The following is a 24,841-nucleotide window of genomic DNA, read 5'->3' as shown; positions in this document are numbered from 1 at the left end:
TACAATAATAACACAGTGGCAATAGTGGTTTAAAATGAGGGCTTTTGGAACTGAGCATTGGTAGGAGGCATAAAGTAAACACTTTAAACAGATGTATTTTTTACAAACAGTGCACAAGCTAAATATTATAATAAATTTATATCTGAAATATCCACATACAAAACAATTGATACGAAGATGTAAACACTATAATGATTTATCTATTTATTTATTTATTGTGTCTAACGTCTTTGTATTATATTTATATAATAAGAACTGATTACCACTGACAATTTATGCCTAATTTGATTGAAACATTTATTCCAACACTCAATGTGTCCTAATTATGTTGGTGTAAGTAAAGACTCACAACCTATTTTACTTTGGATTTACTGTAATGATGCAGCACATCTATAGACATTTACTTCCTTACACACCGACAATGTAAACTATTCTGGTAATAAAGTAATCTGAGCATATTTTCCTGTATATCAAATATCAGGATGTGTTGAGAGCTCTTATTTGCAAGATAACAACACAAAAGAGAAAATAACACGAGCACTTCCTTATAGCTCATTCCTTAGAAAAAATATATACTACAACAAAAAAAGATGACAAGAATAAATGGACAAAGCAGTTCGGTGCAGGAAAGAGCAGCAGGGGATGGTTATAAAGAGGCTTGATTCTAAAATATGTTTGTTCTGATACTGGTTTGCCTCGTGAAGACTCATTTCCATGACCACTGAGGACGTGAGAGAAAGAGCCGAAAATAGGATTTAACACAACCTGCCAGTCTTTATCAGATCCTTTTGGAATACCGCCACAGTAAGTTCTGCTTAATTTCTCTGTTGGTTGATTTTTGTTCATATTAAATGTTATCTTTTATAAGAGCGCTTGATATATATCTATATATATATATATATTTAGTTATTTTATACAAAAACATCTGATATCTCTAAAGTTGTAAGATCTTTAAGGGAATTGGACTAATTGTTCTACGGTTGTAATTACCAAAACAATTCAAGTGAATTAAGGTACGTTTAATTCAGATTTCCTTTAGTAAGTGTGTGTATTTGCTTTAGGCAGGATATGTGTAGAATGTTCTGCTTTGCCTGTGCAAGTATAAAAATATAATTTTGCAGTATCAACAAATTAATTAAATAAATAATTGATTAATCAGATTCCCAGGGGGCCAATCCTTTACTACAGGGCCATATTAACATATGTCATTTTTTTTGTTATTACATTGTTTTGAAGTAAAAAATAATAATAATAAAATAATAATAATAATACAGTGTATATATATATATATATATATATATATATATATATATATATATTCATTCATTTAAAAAAATGTACGGGAGACCGTCCACTGGAAGAACATACCCGTGACTTCGTCGAACTAGCATGCCTAACTCACTACCCGGACTGTCTTCTTCTACGCCAGCCTGAGCGAGCGGTCTAAGGCATGTGTTCCAGCGGACGGTCTAAAGGACGATTTCTCCGCTTTCGTGGAGTGGGTTCTAGTGAACAACAATTCAGCGTTCACCATCAGCCAGGCTGAGGACCACACCAGCCCCACTCCAGCCCCAGAGATTAGCCAGCTCTTCCACGCGAGATGCAGAAGGAGGATTTGCAAGAGGCCACCATAGGCTGTGGAGATCGGCCTGCCATGATGGACGGGTTGGGAAGAGACAACGTCCCCTGAGCCACAAGGAAAGTCTGACCAGGTGCGTGAGCCGGCAACACTGTGTGTCGCTGAGGGAGTTATTGTGGAGTCGAGGGCATGGCGGGAAGCCCACAACCCCACTGTCGTGGATATGTATTGAATGGAAGTAATTTGGAGGCGTTTGAGGAAGATATTTACCTGTTTCTCCCAATCTCGCTGGTCCCACCCTGCCCGTAGTCTCCTGTTTTTCCAGCTCCACCCAGTAGGAGTTCCCCTGGCTCCACTTCCAGCCTACGAACCCATCACTCCACCGCGACCTGTCGACGGCTCCACCAGAAACCATTGTCCTTAACGCTCCACAAGCTCCCTCATCCCACCGGCTCCGCCTTGGTCAGACGTTGTCCTGCTTGCACTTTCGGCTCCACCTCCGTCCTAAGTCCCCCCCCCCGGCTCCACCTTCGTTCTAAGTCCCATCGGCTGCGCCTCATTCCTCAAGCTCCCTGATTCCACCTCGGACGCTCATCGCTACGGCTCCACCTCGGTCTCCAGTGCCATCGATGTCATGTAGGCTCTTCCGCTCCACCTGGGGTCTCCACCTCCAGCGGCTCCATCTTCATCAGTCATTCCCAGGGTGTCGTCTGCCAAGTCAACACCATTGCTCCTCCCTCGACTCCTGCCCTGGTGCTTCGTCCTGGCTGGACTCTGGGTGACCATCTGGCTCCTCTTGCTCCTGGCTCCTCCCTCCACTCCCCCATGGACTGTTTGGTTCGCCCCAAGCTTTATTCTTTCTCTCCGATTTCACGTCCCCCTCCAGAGCCCCCTCCCTCCCTCCTCAGTTGAAACTAATACGGCGTGAGGACGCACCATTCTGAGAGGGGGCGTAAATGTAACATGTCTGTTCTGCTTCTATTCAGTTTCTGTGTGCCTCAATTCTTCAGTTAATTTATCTCCATAATCATTGATTATGTTAAGAAAGTGTCTTGTGTTAAGTTAAAGATCCCAGTGTGTATATAAGCCCTCAGTTCATTCTGTTCTTCGTTCTACGATGTCTTTAGTTGGTTGTTTTATTCTCCTGTCATCTTCAGTGCGTGTCTGAGTTTGATTATTTTATGAAATATTGTTTCCTTTTTAAGTAATTCTTCGTCAAGTTATTATTGCAGCAACCAAGCTGTGACACCAGCATCATGTGATGTCATTTTGTTCTGCTGCAGGTATTTTTAACACACATTCTCTATATTTTCTTTATTTTATCTCCAATGACCAGTCATAAACTCCACTCCGTCAGGTAGTGTTTTCATAAGCTTAACATTGACATGAACGAAAATGAATTTCTGAATGTAATTTCTTTTATATTTTTAAGTAGAGAATAGAAAGAGATCACAGCAGTCAAAGAGTGAATACGTATTCTCACATGAGCAATGATACAGCAGCAACATGAATGATTCATTCATGTGACAAACGGTAGATTCCTGATCTGAAAACTGTTTTTATGAGCTGTCATCATTAAAAGACTTAAAATAAAGCATAATTTTGTCAATGAGTATATTACTTGCCTGTCAACTATGTTGGGTATTGTTACGGTTTTCAATATTTTTATGATTTTATTTCAAGAAAATAACATTTGGTTGGTCGAACAAGGCCTCCGAAAATTATGAGGTAATTGTCAATTATGCACTCTAAAAAATGCTGGGTTGTTTTAACCCAATTTTGGGTCAAATATGGACAAACCCAAACGTTGGATCAAAAATGCAATTTAAAAATTTAACCCAATGGCTGGGTTTGTCCATATTTGACCCAAAATTGGGTTAAAACAACCCAGCCTTTTTTAGAGTGTGTTACCTGTCAACTATCTTAATTGCGTCAATGTTGCTGTCATTGTCAACTATGTTTTGACTTATTTTTTACATTTTAAATATCTAGACAGCTGACTTTGATATTATGTCAGGATATAGTTCACATCCACACGGACTGGTGTTTTGCATGACATTCTTAAAACTACACTCTAAAAAATGCTGGGTTGTTTCAACCCAATTTTGGGTCAAATATGGACAAACCCAGCCGTTGGGTAACATTTTTAAATTACATTTTTAACCCAACTTTTGGATTTGTCCATATTTGACCCAAAATTGGGTTGAAAAAACCCCAGCTGTTTTTAGAGTGTATCAAAATGATTTTCAAAGTAGATTTATGATTTTAAAAAATGTCTTGTCCTTAGTGACCATGCTGAGAAAAACAAAAACAAAAAAACATTCTTAATAGTCAGAATTATATATATATATATATATATATATATATATATATATATATATATATATATATATATATATATATACATATTATCAGTCACAATGTATGATTGCCTTAACCTAGTCTTTGAATGAAACATATTCCAACACTCAGATGTGCCCTTCTGTATGATTAATTATGTGGGAATAAGTATTCACTTTTAATTTGGTTACACATGCTTCCTTCCACACTGACATTGTACAATATTCCAGTAAGTAATATGAGCACATTTGCCTGTATCAGATATCAGGATATGAGCTTAGCTCTAATTCAAATGTAAACTTTATCTGCTTTATAGCCTACTAAGGATCTATTTTCAATCCGTACACAGTGTTTACATTTTTTTAACCTTGGGCTAACACTGCTGTTTGGTGTCAGCTTTCCAAAGAGTAATCCATTGTAATTCCTATTTTATATTCAAGCATCTGAGCAACATTCTTATTCATGTTCTCACTGACTTTGTTTTTCACATTCTTGCTCAATTTTGAAGAATAATTTGAAATACAAAAACAGATTGAGTCATTGAGTCACATGCGACTCTAGTATCACTACATCACAATAGTGGCAGAGCAACTTGCTTTGTAATGACGGCAGTGTCAACAACATGTTTAACAAGGTAAACATATCAGATCATGGCTCTGTGGAGAGCCAGCATGTGCTAAAACAAAGGCTGTGTCAATAGAATTCATTACACACAGTTTCCTAATACAAGACTGAGATGCACTAGTATCATGGGGTCACACCGGTCAAGGAGAGGTCACACTGAACTGACCCTTAATAGAAACATGATCACTTTCCCAGAGAACCTTTTCTCTACATGTCACTCAAAGTTTAGAGTCCTCCCTCTCTTTAAAGAAAGAAATAACAGTGATAACAGAGCACCAGGGTCAAATGATCATTTATCTGGTTCACTTGGTTATATAAATGGTGTGTTTGTTTACCTTTGAACTATAGCAAAGTTTAATGATTTGATCATTGAGTTTGGAAAAGGAGGTAAGAGATTTTTCCATTTAGAAACGCTGTAAAAGAGACGCACATGATGTGAGTTTATGGCATATTGAGGTAAAATATGAATATAATGCTGATCCTTTGGCTAATGTTTCTTCTAAATGGAAATAAGACTCAAATGTGCCCGTTTGGGCAGGTTCCACCAGCCCTAACATTACATTATCTGCTTCTGTTGTCAGCAATGATAAAAGGCATGCAAGTGAAGTAAATCGAATCTGAATCCAATTAAACTAAACCAAATTAATTTGAATCAAACCAAATTAAATGTGTATTCTGGTTTCACAATCATACACTTTACTCTGTTGGGTAGGTGTCATTTAAGTAAAGTGAAATTAATCAAATCAAAGCAAATTCAAATGTAATTGAATCAAATCAAATGTGAATATATTTACACATAAACTTTAATCAGGTAGACATGTAATCACTTTTAGACAGGTAGTGCTTTTTTTACTTCAGGAAAATATAGTGAAAAGAACCAAACCAAATCAAAGGGAGTCAAACTGATTGTACAGAATCAGATTGATTCAAATTAAATTGATTAAAATGTCAAAATTCACATTTTTATAAGTGAAGTGAAGTAATGTGAAATCAATAAGAGAGTTGACGCAAATTAAAGTACCATGAAATGAGTGAAGTAAGGAGAAGTTAACTGAAATATAGTATTGTGAAGTTAAATGAAGTGAATCAGATCCTAATCAAATCAAACCAAATGTGAAAACAGTACAGAGGCCGAGAGAGCTCAACTGCGCTGCAACTGAAGAAAACACCCGCAAATTAAGAAAACATCTTCATCAGTTTCACAACATGGCAGGCCAGCAGTTGTCGATCAACAGCATGTGCTCCAAATACTCACAACACAACAAGTACAGAAATTCGCTGCAAATAGCACAGACCACGACGGAAATGTTTCCAGGTGACCCCAATAAGTGACGAACCCCGGCTGAGAGACACGCTTACAGCTCAAAGTCTAAAATATTTTGTTTTATAATTTTTTGTTGTTGTTGTTGAAAAACATACAGAGATGACATGTTTATGACATACAACTTAGGCTACAATATACAAAATTTTAACAATGTCCAATGTCATCAGAATACTAATGAAAACTAAAATAAATAAAAAAGATAGAGAAAAAAAGATAGAGGGAAAGATGTTACTCTATACATCAGTTACATTGTACAATGTTGTCATGTTGTTTAAATACGTTTCATGAAAAAATCTTAGGTAGGCTAATGCATGGTCCAAAGATGAGATGGACAGTTTTAAAGTTGAGACTCACAATACACACAGATATAACGCATATTTTAAAAAACTTTTTTTGTATAAAATGTAAATTTATTTGCAACAGTTATGTTAACAGCAATATTATGTATTGCTGTTATTAGTCCATATGTAATATGGACATGCTGCGTTGTCATGGGAACATCCCAGGTGAAAATAATGAAGAAATTACGTTGTCTATCTTTGCTCCCTTCAACAAGTGCGGTCCAAACGGCTATAATAACCGTGCCCTGCACACAAGTGCCCTGCTCACTCCTAAGTCCCCACTTCAAGAGCTCTGCCGTCTGCCCTTAGAAGGGAGTAGGACATAGGGATGCTCACGAGCAAGCACGTCCCAGCCGGGTTCGTCACTTATTGGGGTCACCTGGGAACCGTTGTGGTCGGTGATATTTGCAGCGCGTTTCTCTATTTGGTTGTGTTGTGAGCACATAATGTGTAGTGAAATTGATGAAGATGTTTTCTTAATTCGCGGGTGTTTTTCTATTTACATGTGTTTTGCGTGTTGAGCTCTCTCGGTCACCGTAGAAAGGGTGGGGTTTTCTTACATTGACATGAACGAAAATGAATTTCTGAATGTAGTAATTCTGAATATATATATTTTTAAAGTAGAAAATGGAAAGAGATAACAGCAGTCGAAGAGTGAATAGGCTACGTATTATTTCTCACATGAGCAATGATGCAACATTGATTCAGTCAGTCAGTCAGTGTGACAACAACCGATCTACATAATAACCGATGAGCAGTCATCATTAAAATACTTCAAATAGATCATAATTATGATGATAAACTAATAGTCATAGCACCTAAAACCTGTCCGAATAAAGATCCAGGAAATTGAGAGCCACTTCCTGATCATAAAAGAGCCTTTAAACCGTGTAGACAGCACCTCTGAGTTCAGATAATCCTCAACCAGGTACAGGAGTTGGCCTCGTCCCAACGAGGAAGTGATTGAATGCAGCGAGGAGGAGCGACATATCTAGGTGAGATGGGTGGTGTTGTGTTAGGTAAGAGTTTTGGTCGGGGGCAGGGACACTCCAATTCCAAACAAATCTGCACAGGAGGACAGAGGGTGAAAACGTTCAAAAGACTTGCAGCACAGCGAGTTTGAAACCGCATTTGGTCAGTTCAGGTAGTAGTTGTTGAGTTAAAAGCAAAACGAGGGAGAATTGACGGAGACACAGAAGTCGCCTATAGTGCACTAAGAAAAGGAGGATTGTAGAAAAGAGGTATTTTTGCTGGTATAGAGGTGGCTTCTGCGGTCTCCACTGCCCTGTCTTCTGCTGTATTCTGTACGGCCGGCAGATTGCAGAAACCCGTCGCCAGACGAGACCGAACCATGAGGGTGAGTGAGTTTGAACTGATTCTTTCAAAGGGTGCTTTCACATTGGCAGTTTAGTTCAGAACGGGGCACGGTTCGCATGAAAATCGCTAATGTGAACGCTGTCATGCGCGCACTGGGGACCTGGGGTAGTTACCGAACCCGAGACTGTAGGCTATCTGGAGGAGGTGGTCGGAGATTGGTTGCTCTCGAACCGTGCCGCGGTTCGCGTGAATGTGAAGGCAACACGGACTCGAGTGCGCACTTGTTCAGGAAGTAAAGTGATATGCGTTTTAGCTGATTATGATTTATTTAGTCAAATAAAACGCATGTAAGGGATGATATACTGTTGAGGATTTACCTTATATGAGCCAGAGTGAGCCTGTAGTGCGTGGAATCAGGGCAACAAATTAACGGAAATCCACTGTCTCAAAGAGTCCGTTTGCAAGAAGCAGAAGGCAACCTTATGCGACACTGATAATAGGACTGAATTAATAAAAAACACAACATATTGACCCACGTCCTGTTTTCTATCATGCGCCGTTCAGGTTTGTGATCACGTAATATGCAGCACGCGCCAGCGTTAGATAGATTGAAGTTGTGTGAAACCAGACCAACAATGGTGTTACAATCGCGCTCGAACCACAACGAGCCCAGTGTGAAAGCAATGTAGGCCTACATCTGGACTACATTTGTCAAGTTGTCATTGTCAGGGGAATTTGCATATTCGGATGCAGACTGCTATTTAGTGGTGGGATTTTTCATTATTTATTTACAGGATCTTTTTTTAGGCCATTAAAGGGATAGTTCACTTTAAAATTAAAATTCTGTCATTATTTACTCACCCTCAAGTTGTTTCAAATCTGTATTAATTTATTTCTTCTGCTGAACACAAAGAAAGATATTTTGAAGAATGTCAGTAACCAAACAGTAGTCTGTACCCATTGACTTCCATAGTATTTTTTTTTCCTACTATGGAAGTCAATGGGTACAGACTACTGTTTGGTTACTGACATTCTTCAAAATATCTTTCTTTGTGTTCTGTAGAAGAAATAAATTAATACAGGTTTGAAACAACTTGAGGGTGAGTAAATGATGACAGAATTTACATTTTAAAGTGAACTATCCCTTTAAGTGCTGGCAAGTGACTGTCATTTAATCTATTTGTTAATCAACGCCGATTCATTCAGAAAGTAAAGTGTTTTTTTGGAGTAATCGAATAATTAATTTGCATGATTAATTGAGAAATTAATTATTCTGGAACGGAAACTAGTGTCTATGAACGAGTCATTGAACTATTTACTCAACCATATTCAAAAACACAGAATCATTCAGGAACGAAACGCACTACACCGTGTTGAGATTCTGCTTTGGCTTTGTTTGGAACTATTTGGAACTAATTTACTGGTTGTCTAAATGTAGGCTAAGTTAGTAAGTTCTTGTTAATCAACTGTTATATGCAAGCTTTGTTATGGTATATCATACCATAACGCTGGGTACCAGATTACTCCCAATAACTTCTTAGGAATGTCATTCATTCTTTCTAGTTCTAACAAGGATGTGTTTGCATTCATAATGGAGAACTGGGCAATGATTCTGAATCCGTGGCACAGAAAAAAGTGTGTGTGTGATGGACAATTGCTATAATATGTTGTAGAAACGTGATTCTTGTGTGCATTGTTTAAATCCAACTATGCAATTTCAATCATTTGAATAGATCTGGTATCTGATGAAAGTTTTGTGTGAGATCAGGATGCCTGAAGGTTTAAATGTAAAAACGGAGACTAGCAACTGTTGGGTTGGCGTGTGTAACTAATCCTCTTTGGCAGGAGTCCGCTTTGATACTTCTGACCTGAGAAATCTCTTTCAATTTGTGCCTGTCAGATTTGGTCTTATAGTCCTCAAGGGGCCTGAACGCTGATCATTGATTAATTTTATATATATATATATATATATATATATATATATATATATATATATATATATATATATATATATATATATATATATTTATATATATTTATTTATTACCAGAATATAGATCACCCAACACTTGGAATGGTGTATGGTCAATAATGGTTGAGTTACCCTAATCTGATGTATGACTAGATCTCTTTCTCAAAGCAACCACACCAAACTTTTTTTTCTTTGTATATCTATATACTGAATAGGGTGGAAAATAATTAAGAACAAAACATTTATGCCATCCATCATATTCTTACCTGACATTGTGCTTTGTTTGTTATATTTTTTCCCACCAGTTAATCGACATGTGACAACACCAGTAATACCGGTGTCATTTTGTTTTTAATTGTAGTGTCTGCTCTTTAACTGAACTGAATTATTTTTATTACTATAAAAAAAATCAAATGGTGCTGCGGTGTGCAAGTGATGCAATCCGTGTACGACTGAACACTTGTGTAACACCGGTAACACAGACTGTCACAGCAAGGCTATTTTTTTATACTTTCTTAGTATCTTGTCAACTGCCACTCTTCCTGTTTTACAAGATTCGTTATAGCATATTTAGTTTTAGATATTTAGTTCTGTGCATGAACACAATATAGTTGTACATTTTGCTGTTAAGCTTATTAGTGAACATCTCTTTTCAAATATCCTCATCATTTGCATGATGGTTTTTCTCTGTCCAGATCTCCTGTGATAATGACCCATTCAGATAAAGTTCCACTTTCAGTCTCGGCCTCTCAAAGAACTCTCTGTGGTTTCAGTATTTGTTGAAAGGGGGATTCAAGCTCCACAGTGTGAACCTTTCAATTTGCACTGTAAATATCACCAATATTTTCCACTATTTAACAGTATTTGTTTACAATACAAAGAGGTAATCTGAATTTGACTGTGAAACCAATGGACACTGTCATTTTCTGTTCTAATACAACTAATTATATATTAAACAAATTATATATTAAACTAATTATATATTAGACAATTGCAATTGACACTAAATGTGGTGTCTCAATATGGTGAATGATTAGTATGTTGTATTACATAGTTAATATAATTTTTACAACATGTATTTATCTCATCATACTACCCAGCCCTCCCGCAGTGCATACTGGGAATGTAACCACAATTAGAAATACTGATGTTGTTAATACATACTGTTCCAATGTTGTCTTTCTTATTTGGTTGTGGTTTAATGTTTTTCTTTATGTATCAAAGGAGTGTTCTGATGATATTGTTTGAAAATACTTTGTGGAAAAACCCCATTATCAAATCTCTTTTGATTTAAGACAAATGAATATTTAAGGGGTGTTCCCTCATTGTGGTTCACAAAATAAGAACACACCCAAAAACTAAATCCTTATTAAAAAACACTGGGGATGCTGCATTGCTTTGTGTTCTAGGACAACTTTCATTGTTTGAGAGTCAGTCATGCAGCTGTAGATATGCACTGATGCAGCTGTACATATGCACTGATACAAGGACCATAAGACAACACAAAATTCTGAACCTGCCACACCACATTCTTGCCCTCAGTTCAAAGTGGCAGTTAAATGTATAGTGAAACTGACCTGTGACTGGCTTATCAGTTTGAAACTCGATTAGAGGCTCATTAGAGAGGCATGAGTGTCATAAAAATAAGATAAATTGGAATAAATAATTCAGTTTCTGTCAAATTGATCCATTATTTCCAAATCAACATTCAAATGATTAAAATGTCACTTTGAAAAATCACAATCCATTATTTCTCTCACTACATAAAAATTCAACAAATAAGAACAAATATTATTTGGAATTCTGGTGGTGCGGAAGACTGCTTAGTTACTTGTCCCAACATATCTATACATATCTATCCTGTCATCTCCTTGGTTTCTAGATATGCTGAAGTTTGTACATTGTATGATGACAAAAAAGAAAGTCTGAGTCATTTGTTGTTTTACTGTAATGTTGTTCACGAATTCTGGGCTTTCAAAGTAAATTGTACAAGTAAAATATCTTAACTTGAATTTGGGAAAGCTTTTTATATTCACTAGTAAACATTTGCACACTTATCCAACATTTTTATAAAACTTGCTTAAATATTAAATATTGTTTCTGATATTCTAAAATGTTCTCAACTTTAAGTATTGATGCATACAGTGAAATCTCAATAGTAAACTATGCTGTTCTATATGTTAAGATATATGAACATCATTTCCATTATTCATTCACCCTGGATTTTCTCCCACAGTATTAGATTTGGAGACAATCGGAGACCACTCATGTTATTGTTGAGTCTAGATGTTTTTGAAGACTATTTGTTCTGGCTGTTTTTTTCATGTTTTTTTTTTTCCAGTAACCGCTGTCTGGAGTCATCCGTTATTCTCATTAGGTGTTAGTCACTGGTTTGACTAACAGGCTGATGTTAAGCTTCACTTCTCATTCTTAAATGTCACAAATCTGGCGTATTTTTGATACTCATACAAATTAGGAAAAGCTATTTAAGGAGACATAAAAATGCTATTTTAGTTATTACAATGATTGTTCTTCAAATTGCTTGTGGTGGATGCAAATGTCCCGTTTTAAAAAGTCACCTGATATTAATATATAGCCTAGCTCAAAAGAGAAATTATTTTGACGTAAGAAGTAAAAATGCTCTTAAAATTGAAATGGCAGCTCAATAGGGTTATCTATTAAGGTCTACATCCAGCTGTGTTAGTGATGTCAGGAGTCATGTCTGATCTGATACAATCTAAATTAAATGTTTATAAGTGCAAGGGAAGTGTCATGTGCCATGAGAGTATTGGTCTCTAAGCATACGAACAATGTAATTTTCCATATCAGTAACTGAAATGACCATACAAGATCAACAGGTGTAAAATTGAAGATGAGACGTGAAAATTTTGCTATATAACCAAAAACGTGCCAGGAAAGTTTTATAATGAATATATGAATATATATATTTTTTCAAAGGCCAGTTTTCAGTGAAAAATGTAAATGTTCGGTCTACCACACTTTCTTCTTTGTGGTCTCAGATCGTATAAATGCAGCTAACTGTTTGTTACTTGCTGCAGATAAATTGCGGCCTACATGTTCAAGCTGAGTAGGATGGTTTACAAGGAAGTGTTTGAGATTTCAAGAAAGACTGAAAAAATCCCATGTGTGACGCATTGAAAGTGATATCCAAAACTGAGTCATAAAGCTTCAGGGGTACATGTGTCAACTAAATAACAAAATGATCTCTAACTTTCTCTCTTCCTCATTCTCATTCTCAGACTAAAGCTCAGGTTCCTGAAGAGAATACTAGACCCTTAAACCCACCTCCACCAGGTACAGTAATCTATTACCTGATTTATCAATCTCTGATTCATCCCATTTACCAATACCCTGCTTTGTAATCCTCACGATTCAAGAGGGTGTCCTACGAGAAAGAAAGATTGCATTGATTTTCAACATTTTCATATTCTCTTCTAGTGGCTCAGCCCGGAAGACACAGAAGACCCATGACGACTCCAAACACTCCGAACTCGAGACGTCAAAAGACGAAAACGATCATCATTACAGTCTTGATCGTGGTGGTTATACTGGCCATTCTGGCAGTGGCTGCTTTCTTTAGTAAGTTTTAGGTCATTTTCACCCCATCTCTACTCATGTGATTATGATACAGGGAAGGCCAGGGCCTAGTTGTCATGCTTTCACTCCAGTGAATGCTGCATGTCTGAAAGTCAAAAACAGACTCTAAATTGTTGGCTACTTTAAAGTTATTGGACATTTCCTCTCTTACTGAAAGATAAAATTCATTAAACAAGCATGTAAGTTTGTTACACCAAGTGGGGTAAGTTGTCACTGGAACCTGCCATTAAACGGCCTATAGCAATTTATCAAAATTAAACCATTATGAAATATAACTGCACATTTCTGCTAATGTATAAAAGCTAACATGCACAAATATTGAACAATATATAAAACAAATGGTACAAATTAATAACATTTATAACAATAATAACATTTCAAACACTTAATTCAGTTAATGCGGCATATAAACGTATAATATTTTAAATGAAAACTATAATACATTGCACAGCATACATTTATAACATTAAAAATGTGAAAATTGCAGTGAATACATTGTGTCAATTTATAACAATTAAAACATGTTTCAAATTAATACATTTTATAAATGTATAAAATGTAAAAATGAATGCATATGATTTATTTATATAATTCAAAACATGATATTTGTAATAAGTACATCATAAATTGTATAAATCGGACATTTAAAATTGTGACATTATATATACATTTATAATATTTAAAATGTGAAAACTGTAATACATTGCATACATGTATTAATTCAACATGTATTATATTACTGGTAAATGCATTAAATTTTAATGAATGCATATATTCTATAATGTTGTATAGCATTTATAATATTTTAAGTGACAACTTGCCCCAAATACCCTTGTCCTGAGAACACAGATCAACTCAGATAAAGGCCTCTGACAAACACCCCTGTGTGACAACTAGCCCCGCTCTCCTCTATTTTTAATGTTTGTTTTCAACCCAGTAGTTTTAATGTGGGCCAGGGAAAATTACCTATTTTTGTTCTGGTCATAACCTTCCACACATTCACTCTGAGTCACAATATTTGTTTTCTCATCAACAACAGTTATCTAGTCACTCCTTTAACTTTTGTGACTCAAGAAACATAAACACGGATTCATTTAACTGCTTTATTAACGTTGTTTTCATTCCTCTTCCTCGTGACGTAGTCAAGCAGTTGATCGACAGCAAGTATTATTTTTGCTCAAAGTCGGTTAAGTTCATTCCGCTGGAGAAGGCCTGTGATGGGAAGGAGGACTGCAGTGGAGCTGAGGATGAGTCAGCTTGTGTAATGCCGTTTGGAGCCAACTCCACCTTCCCCTGTAAGTCACCTGTGTTCAGACACACACTCACACACACCAATGTCCACATACCTGCTCACAGACATGCGTGCAGTTAGCACAGGTATAACCTGTGTGTCCGGTTTCAAATCAAACAAACAAGCCAAATCTTCCAACCTCACCCTCTTTGTGTGTGTGTGTGTGTGTGTATATGGTCTTGGAGGATGGATGGATTTGGTCATGTAAGATATGCTGATGCTGCATTAATAGACATGCATAAATCCCATAGCAGATCTGGGCAGGTGGTGCTGGGGGAGGTGGAGGGTTTCAGAGTATACCTGATATCTGAGTATATCTGCGCACTGCTGGTCTAGCCTAGTGAACCCTGCACTTGACTATTTAATGTTGAGCAAGCAATCTCATTGGCTACAGAATCAGCAGAGGCCAATCAGCTTGTGTGATTGCTTGCAGATGGCATGTAAAAGACCTATCAGTCTGCGCCATCTAGAATTTCATGACTGAGCTAGATTTATATTTCAAATATATCCACCATATAATGAATATACATCTTTTATAATGTCTGAATTTTAAAACTCTTTTTCTTTCTTCACAGTACGGCTGATCTCAACCAATAATGTGCTTCAGGTATTCATCTCCTCTGAGAATACATGGAAAAGTGTATGTGCAGAAAGTTTCACACAACAACATGCAGAGACTGCGTGCCAAAAGCTGGGGTACTCAGTGTGAGTATTGGTCCACAGATCATGGTGTCATTACACTCTTAAAGGGTTAGTTCACACAAAAATGAAAAAAAAAAGTCATTAATTACTCACCCTCATGTCGTTCCAAATCCGAAAGACTTGCGTTTATCTTCGAAATGCCAATGAAGGTATTTTAAATGAAATTTGAGAGATTTCTGTCCCTCCGTTGACCGCCACTACTTTTTTGACGTTTCAAAAAGTTCATAAAGATACCGTAAACCTAAGCACTTTATATGCTGAGCAGATTTCATTTAGGCTTTTATTCACGTATAAACTATCATCAACTCGCACATCAGATATGTTAATGGAAGCTGGAGCATGCTTGACGCGCGAGAACCAATGAGGTTCATTCTCGTGTTACGCAGCATATTTGAGCTTCCTCAAGAACCAACAACGTTTGTTTTCAAAGTTCTGTTTGTTCGCTGATCAATGGTTATATTTGAATAAAAGCCTAAATGCAATCTGTTCATCATATATAACGATCGAGTCTCTTCAGAAAATGTGGGCTAAACCGCTCTATTCAAATGGATTAGTGTTATGATCTCTTTATGAAGAATCAAAGTGGTAGTTGCGTGGCTGTCAATAGAGGTCAATTTAATTTAAAATATCTTCATTTGTGTTTGGAAGATGAATTAAAGTCTTACGGGTTTGGAACAACATGAGGGTGAGTAATTAATGACAATTGTTTACATTTGAGTAAACTAACTCTTTTACAACAAGAGCGAACTGTAAAAACTCAGGAACTGAAAACAGGAACTTATCAGAATAATAAGTCTTGGATTAATGATTTCAGTGCTAAATAAACGTATAATAGAATATAGCTCATCATTTATTCTGCATTGTTTCAATTTCAATGTCTTGTATTTTGTGTTCTCAGTAATCCATATTTCAGCACAGTTCAAGTGGGTATTTTGTCCTCTAATCTGAAGATGAAGTTCTGTGCGGTGGGCTCATCTATCCCCCTGACTTTCCTGTCCACCGTAACAGATCGGTTAGTATATATACTCATGTATATACATTTCTTCACTTGTCATTACATTAGATAATCAAACCAAGTGTCCCCTATTTGAAAGAAATATGCACACACATAATCTGTAAACGAAGCATTTCAGAAAAAAAGTTAAGGGTGCCCCCTAATAGTCGACAAAATGTTAGTCGACTAGAAGCTAGAAAAAATATTTTATTAGTTGGTTAGTCGCAGAAAAAAAAAACTCCACAGGATGTGGCTAAGTCAGGAAGTCCAAACGTTCGCCTATCATTCATCGACCTCAAATATGGTTGATCATTTGAAACATGCAAGTAGCAACTTTACATGGCCGCTCGCTCTAACATTATCCTAGATAAAATGTGCACTATTATTAAGCGTATTTCCAAGTGTTCGTGCTGTGTGGAAGGAAGGCAGCAAAAGTATAGGGCGCTTTACTGGAGTCGCCGGCGTGATCACTTTTTTTTTTATTTTTATTTTTTTTTAAATACTGTAATTTTTTGTTATACAGATAAGAGTAATACATTCCTAATTTTCAAATGTTATTTGTTAACACTCACAATAAAACGTGCTTTTGCAAAATAAAGAAAGCAAACAGGATGCGCTTTCTGCTGTCTCGGTCTCCCTGGACAATAGTGCGTCACATAAACGAACCGAAACGGTGAGTTTCTGAGTATAGGCTACTTGCCTCACAAACATTAGAAATACATCTATAGAAAGCTTGAAATGTCTACTTTTAAACGATTCTATATATACAGCAACCTCGAACTTAATTCATATTACATTTTTGGTTGTAAACATTTTCTCACTCATGTTTTCTTCCTCTTTCTCAGTAAGGTATGCAATCCGGGAACAGTCATCACGTTAACATGCTCAGGTAACTATGAAGCCCTAATCCAACAACCAATTAGGGCTTTAGTCAATGACCAAACAAACTGTTAATTTATAGGTACACCATGTCAATTTGTTTGTTTGAAATGTACAAAATGTATTTGAGTGTGTACATCATGAATCCATCTTCCAAACCACACTTTTTGTCTCATCTTGAATCGCTACGGTACGCCTATAATAAGTGTTTATATTTTAAACCGAGAGGGATGATGACCACTGCAGAGTAGCCCAGTACCTGTCACGAGTAGTGCCTGTAGTAATTGCACAACACAGGAGAATTCAAACCAACACTTCTTTGTTATATACACAAAGGAACATGGAGGAGACTGCAGATGCAAACTAACACAACCACATAAAACTAAGACGATATACAGGACAATGAAACAAAGGAAACTGAGAGCTTAAATACACAGGGGAGTAATCAAGGGGAAAAGGAACAGGAAAAAAAACAGAAACAAAACAGTGAAACTGAACAGACATAGACAAACAAAAACAAGAACAGCTCTAATGATACAACATAATATAATAAAGAGGTGTGTTCAGTGACAGAGTCAGTCATCTGGACTGGGCAATTCAACATGCTAAAGCATGTTTTAAAGAAAGAACACAGGAAGAGACTGTAGACATACATCTGTATATTAGGTTGAACTATCCCTTCAATGTTTAAAATACTGTCGACCGATCTTATATTTATCGATCTTATATTTATATTATATTCTCAAATTTTATTTTAATACAGTACATAAAACATACTTGCATAATTTGTATTTTTGTTGTTATAAGAAACGCATTGTTTTGTCTTTCGATTTTGAATTATTTTATTTTGTAGCAGACTGTGGTAAGTCCAGAAGCCAGGACCGGATTGTAGGTGGACAGGACGCTTTAATTGAGAACTGGCCCTGGCAAGTCAGCTTGCAGAACAGCGGCCAGCACACCTGTGGAGGGTCACTGGTGTCTCCAAACTGGGTGGTCACTGCGGCCCACTGCTTCAATGGGTAGGTGTATAAACATTATAGATTTCCAAATCTCCGCCTCTCTGCCACAAGGAAAAGTGCACGTCTGCTTAGACCCTGATGTGGAACTAAGCACTTTTTATAAATGTAAACTTTGGTGGGGATTTAGCATACACGCACTTAAAGTTCAAATCTGTGCGTACACACATTTTATAAATTAGATAATTGTGTTTTAACCTTGTTCCTGTTTGGCTGTGTTCCCCGTCATTGTAAGTTGACCTAATTTCCTAGCATGTGCCAGCTTGTTCCCTAGGTTACTAATTTCATGCACTTGTCAGCCATTTGTTTCCTTATTACTCCCTGTGTATTTAAACCTGATAATGGGAGTGAATGGCTGTATGACTTTGGAAGTCCATCAAAGATCAAAGCACATCTATTCATGATTAAAGTGTTCCACGCGTCTGTGGGGGTTAATAAGGGCCTTCTGAAGTAAAGCAATGCGTTCGTGTAAGAAAAATATCCATATTTAAAACTTTATCGACTAAAATAACTAGCATCCGGGCAGACGGCCGTAAGATTTACACCAAAATAGTAACACTTGAACTTGACGTAATGACAGCAATTGATGCCTCTCACGGTTCAAACAAACAGGGCTGGGCAACCGCGTTCATCATTACATTGTGCGTCAAGTTCAAGGGTTACTCTTTTGGCGTAAATCAATGCGTACGGCCGTCTGCCGGAAGGAAGTCTGCAGGGTGAGTAGATCAGGTAGAAATGGCTCTTTAAAATAACTATTGCAGGTTCCCACTTTTGCATTGTATTTGCATTTGTAGCTCAGTTCTATCAAAGCCTGGTTCACCACCAGAGTCTCTATTCATAGTTGACTGGCGCAAAGATCTCATCAAAACATCCATGAAACTGCAATTTCTTCATCCGTTTCAAGCCACACTTATTTACATATCCTCTCAAAAGAAGAAAAACAAAAATGAGTGAACAAAATGCAAGTTTTGAGAACCTGTAATCCACATACTCACATTCTGCAGTATTTTAGTCACTAAATACATGAAAAACGTGCCTTAATGTACTAAAACGTATCAAATTCAGTATACACTTTATTGATGCCTACTATCGAGTAAATGAACCCAGAGTATGAACGGATAAGCGTTTTTCTTTATAATGGTTTCCTATGGAAAAATACTTCTATTCTGGTTTCATCATCTTGCCTGTACATAGTATGCATCATCAATGAGGTGTATATTGAATTTGGTCTTTTAATATCAGTCTTATTGCTTAGTACTTAGTACTAAGTACAGTTTGTACTTATTTTTACCAGGTTTGTACTGACTATAGCGGGAAATGGAGGAAAGCCTTGTTTCGTAGAAAACTATGAATAGGCCCGGCCGTATACATTCAGTTAGTTAGTACAACCAGTCACACTTTATATTAGGAGTCTGTAACTAATATGCTACATTTAAAAAAAAGTGTATACTGTACACTTTTTAAGTATAATATAGTACATACTTACTTAGTTTATACTCTAGTCTTCGCATTAAATAACATAATGCTATCAATGTTTTTTGTCTATGCAAATGTTATGTAAATCACGGTTTTAAAACGCATCAGGTAGGGTTAGGCTTAGGATACAAAGCATAAAAAAACATGAACTCTTCACATGAGCTACAACAATAATTTGTAAATTACAGTGAGAATGAATGAATAAATCACACTGTGTATAAGCTATTAATATATTAACAATGTAACCATGAATTAACTATAAACTAATAGTTTGCAAATGATTTGTAAGTACTTTATTACTATATACCTAGGCCTATTATAAAGTGTTTCCGGTAGTACGGTGTACTTATTGTGTTCATGTTGTATTGCGAAACACTTTTTCTGCTCTTGAAGTAGGATATAGGTAAGGTTAAGAACCGGTTTGGTGGTATGGGTAGGTTTAAGGGTGTGAAGATGTAAGGGAAGGCTCAACGGTGTAATAATTCTAGATATAATAATAACAGCTGTAATTACATGCATGTATGTACATACAATAAGTGCTTTGGGTTACACTTTATTTTAAGGTGACGTAGTTACATTGTACTTGCTTAGAAAAGTAATAAATAATATTATTCATCTACATGTACTTACTATAGAGTTAGGGTTAGATACTTGTATCTATGCATATTTTACTGTTATTACCATAGTAAGTGCATGTAGTAACGTCTACTATTACGTCTGTCTGTTACATGGGGAAAATATGAGTCACGGAAGTGAACTTTTTTTATCACTTACTTCAAAGATTTCTTTATAAACATAAACATAATTTCCTAACAAGTGCATCTGGTTTAGAAACTGTGCTGTACGTCATTCTTCATTCAACATGCAAAAAAGAAACCCAACTGTGAATAGTTCACATCTTACCTGAAGCATAAATTGAAGCTTTGTAAATAGAACTAATACAGGGTGTACGCTAAAAGGACAATGCTTTTAAGATGGTCACATTGTTCTTCGGTTTTTCAGGGATGGTAAGAAGGCACTGGGCAGATGGAATGTAGTCTCTGGAATCACATATATGGGATCTTCTGGAGCTGCTTCTGTGGACAAGATCCTCATCAACAAAAATTACATCCCAACACGGAACGACTATGACATTGCCATGATAAAACTCAAGTATCCCATCACTGTGGGAGGTAAATCACACACACACACACACACACACACACACACACACACACACACACACACACACACACACACACACACACACACACACACACACACACACACACACACACACACACAAACGCACCAAAATAAATCAGGATGCCTAAATATAAAGAGTTAAAGGGATAGTTCACTTTAAAATTAAAATTCTGTCATCATTTACTCACCCTCAAGTTGTTTCAAACCTGTATTAATTTATTTCTTCTGCTGAACACAAAGAAAGATATTTTGAAGAATGTCAGTAACCAAACAGTAGTCTGTACCCATTGACTTCCATAGTATTTTTTTTTCCTACTATGGAAGAGTCAATGGGTACAGACTACTGTTTGGTTACTGACATTCTTCAAAATATCTTTCTTTGTGTTCAGCAGAAGAAATAAATTAATACAGGTTTGAAACAACTTGAGGGTGAGTAAATGATGACAGAATTTTAATTTTAAAGTGAACTATCCCTTTAAAACCTTACTTTTTCACTTGACACAGTAGGATTCCATTTAAACCTGGCCACATACCGGTAAATGCATTCCCATCAGCCAACTAGAAAAATTCAATCTGGTTTCCTGCATTACACCAAGGGTGCAGGACTAATCTTTTGTGGTCTTTTTGTTATTATTTTAATATTTTATTGTAACTTATTATAGTTCCTTAAGAAAACAAAACAATGTTCAGATTAATAATATCAATTCTTATAATAATTTAACCCTTTGGTGCTCTTCGTTATATATATAATTTATTATAATTTGTTTTTTTACTTCATTAGAAATTCAGAATGGTACAAAACCTAGGTTTTGTCACTTGATATGTGAAAGAAAAAAAAAATCTGGACATGATTCTAAAAGGTTAAATGTTAAAACTAAAAACTAAAATAGTCAAAAATGACCACATTGGAAATAAATGGGGAAACAAATTTCATCTAGTGGATATGTTTGATACTGCGCCAAAACAAAATCTTACTGAAAGGAATTTTGAGACATCAACCTCAAATTTGAAACACAACTTACTCTCAGATTTGGAGTAAAACTTGTTTTGGAAAATATATATTTCATATTAAAAAAATTCATTCATTTTTCATAACAAACTAAAAATTCTATAACTTTTTAAACTTTTTAAACTTTTTTTTTTTAAACCTTTTTTCACTTCAGCAATAATCTGCGAGTTGTCTTCTTTAAAAAGAGACCAAACTTAAGTCTGTGCTCCAAAGCATTCACGATTTATGACGGTTTAAGTTGGAAATAAAATTTTCAAGTCTATGCTCAAAAAGTGAATACATGGATAACTACTGCATCAATATAATTTAGTACCTCAAAATCCCCTAAAATGCAAAATATTAAATGAAAAACATTATCAAACTAAAATATAGTACATTCTTTTCATTGAAACATCATTTAGTTTACATCATTTAGTTGAGATAAAACACAATTTTTATTATCAGCATTGCCCATAATTCTAATATCAGTGCATCCCTTCTCCACCATGTAAATCCTTCAAGGTCAGTGTTTTGCGTTCTCTTTCGACCATGACCATTGGTACTAATATCATTTATTTTCATCCCGTTCAGAAACCCGTAGGCCGGTGTGCCTGCCCCCTCAAGATCTTGGCCTTCAAAAAGACGACAATCTGGTTGTGACCGGCTGGGGCCATATGAGGGAAAAAGGTTCCTGGCTTTTTTATTCATCCTACTTCCACCCCCCCTGACAGATTCAAATTGACTTGCCATCAAAGGCCTCTCTCAGTATTTAACGTTTATCTGGCTGTTTTTCCAGCAGGGAATTTGTCTCCAAAGTTACAAAAGGCACAGATCCCTCTGATAGACAGAACCCAGTGCCAAAGTCCCACGGTGTACGGCTCTTCTGTCACTGATAGGATGATCTGTGCAGGTATTCTGAAGGGAGGAGTAGATGCGTGCCAGGTACGTTTTCTGCTTTTCTGTGTACTATTAGTTCATACGAGTGTGATAATTTTATTAGAATAACTTTTTTTTTTCTCTCTCTCTTTCTCTAAGGGTGATAGCGGTGGTCCTTTGGTGTATTCATCTGACCGCTGGATGTTGGTGGGTGTGGTGAGCTGGGGTGTGGGTTGTGCCAGAGAAAATCGTCCTGGTGTCTACACCAATATGGACCAGATGCTTGACTGGGTCCATTCAGTTATTCAGGTATGAACATATTTTTCAGGAACTACTGTGTTTGTGTACACCTAGTAATATCGGAATACTCACGGTTGCTTGTCATCTTCAGGAGTTTCCGTGAGTCTGGGATGGAGAAGACGCCATCAAACCCATTGTACGAATTCACAAAAAGGAGATCTGGTACTAAAGATATATTGATTTACACAAATGTGCGGAGGAACCGCTGTGGGAGTGGTTGGTCAGCATACTCAGGGACTTAAAGGTGCCACGAGAGATTTTTGCACATATATATATAGTGTATGTATAATGAGAAGACAAGTGAATCATCTTTTGTGGAGCTACCACTTTTTTTTTTTTTTTTTTTTGGGACGTACCAATGCAATCTTAAAGGAACAGTTCGGTCAAAAATTACAATTCAGTCATTTACTCACCCTCATGTCATTCCAAACCTTCTGTGGAGCGCAAAAGGAGACATTTTGAAGAATGTTCACGCTTCTCTCCTACATACAATGCACAAACTCTTAGAAATATAGGTTACAAAAGGGTTTTCACAGCAATTCCATATAATTACTATTTTGGGTTCCCCAAAGAACCTTTCACTGAACAGTTCTTAGATGAACAATTTGTTTTCTTTGTGTGAACGCTTTAGAAAGGAAAAAAGGTTATTTTAAATGATTAAATAACTCTTTCTGTGTGGTGGAAAGTGTATATGGCTGTTAAAGGTTCTTCGTGGAAATATAGACGCCAATAAAGAACCTTAATTGCAGGGTCAATCAAGATGCAAAATTAGACACAAATGCATCTCAAAAGTCATATGATAGCTTTGTGTCAGGAACACACTACAATTAAAACTCTTGTCGTTCACTTTCATTGTATGGAGAAGAGCAACTTGGGACATTCTGCTACATTTCCCCCCCCCCCCCCCCCCCCCCCCCCCCCATTTGTAACGAACATCATAAAGTCATGAGCAAGTGCCAAAGGTCCAGCTCCCCCTCTCTGGACGTCATGGGTGGATCTAACAGGTGGAGGGATATGGTTAGATCATCTAGCTCCACCCACATTACATCCAGGGAGTGGGAGTTGGAAATCATGCTCCACCCACTGGCTCTGCACTGAACAGCCGCTCATCATGAGGGTGACATTTTATTTTTATATGAGCTGTCCCTTTAATTCAAAGTGACCTAAAATGCACTTTGAGACAGCAGCCACGAGGGTTCTGTTTTTTTTTTTTTTTTTTCTCATCTTAAGATGTCCGTGCTTTTACTTGTCTGAGGACTTTTATACTAGGTGCCATGTTATCTTGAATTAATGCCAGTGCTCAAACACTATGGGTGCCTTTCAAATGTTTAACAAATCTTAATGGACAAGTTATGGCATCAGTTATAGAGGCCAACTATTTTTTGTACAGACCAGGATTATGTGGTCGTCACATATTTCCCTTTGTGGGGTAGTATTCAATTCTTGAGTTGTAAGACTCATTTGATTTTTTATGTGTTCTGAAAAATGTGTTAATTTAAATGCACGCAAAGCTAAAATTATGTCATTCAATCATGTTTTCATGCACTGTTAACTTATGGATGTTGGTTTTTTTAATTTAGGGTGGACTCATGTAATTAGGACCTTTGTTGAGTCATCTCAGTGTCAAAAATGTAGCGTGTTTTACCTGAATTCACCCTACTTTTGAAAGTAAAGGATATTTCTTTGTAAATATTGTACAGTTTTATGTTTGTAATGTCGAATTTAGAATAATAAAGTGAAGTGTGGTCAACAGCTTTGAAGAATTTGATGTTTCCTCATTCAAGGAGATAGGAGCTGTACTTGCATGACTGAAATATTTGCCCGAGAGGCGTTTCAAGGATGGCCGCCGAGTGAAATGACTTGCCTTAAAGGAACTTTGGTTTCGTCAATGACCCATCAAAACAAATGTGAATATCCAAGCAAAAAAAACAACAACAAACAAACAAACACAAGTTAACAAACCTTTATTTCTCATAGTGATATATTTATTAGTTTATTCTTTACAATCCAGAGAAATCT

The 24,841-nt window shown here is 36.5% G+C and overlaps 1 protein-coding gene across 4 annotated transcripts; it reads left to right on the top strand.

The window, feature by feature from the left end:
* Positions 1-716: 716 nt before the first annotated feature.
* tmprss4a (transmembrane serine protease 4a) lies at positions 717-23,239 on the top strand. 4 transcript variants are annotated; one of them, XM_079611272.1, is made up of 13 exons: positions 717-804; positions 12,758-12,812; positions 12,957-13,097; positions 14,258-14,410; positions 14,982-15,111; positions 16,007-16,120; positions 16,948-16,991; positions 17,835-18,000; positions 20,476-20,645; positions 22,238-22,333; positions 22,443-22,588; positions 22,682-22,831; positions 22,914-23,239. In XM_079611272.1, the coding sequence occupies exons 3-13, from the start codon at positions 12,986-12,988 to the stop codon at positions 22,923-22,925; spliced, it is 1,293 nt and encodes a 430-aa protein (XP_079467398.1). In that variant the 5' UTR covers positions 717-804; positions 12,758-12,812; positions 12,957-12,985; the 3' UTR covers positions 22,926-23,239. The 4 variants fall into 4 exon arrangements, with proteins under 4 accessions (XP_079467398.1, XP_079467397.1, XP_079467395.1 ...); XM_079611271.1 differs by lacking the exon at positions 717-804 and adding an exon at positions 7,113-7,203; XM_079611269.1 differs by lacking the exon at positions 717-804 and adding an exon at positions 7,211-7,565.
* Positions 23,240-24,841: the final 1,602 nt, after the last annotated feature.

This window comes from Phoxinus phoxinus (assembly GCF_949152265.1).
Source record: "Phoxinus phoxinus genome assembly, chromosome: 4".
Classification (NCBI taxonomy): domain Eukaryota; kingdom Metazoa; phylum Chordata; class Actinopteri; order Cypriniformes; family Leuciscidae; genus Phoxinus; species Phoxinus phoxinus.
This window is presented reverse-complemented; position numbering and strand designations above follow the sequence as displayed.

Coding starts and splice junctions, on each gene's coding strand:
- tmprss4a (XM_079611269.1), top strand. Junction 16,992..17,834: donor CATCACGTTAACATGCTCAG/GTAACTATGAAG, acceptor TTTATTTTGTAG/CAGACTGTGGTAAGTCCAGA. Junction 22,334..22,442: donor GGGCCATATGAGGGAAAAAG/GTTCCTGGCTTT, acceptor CTGTTTTTCCAG/CAGGGAATTTGTCTCCAAAG.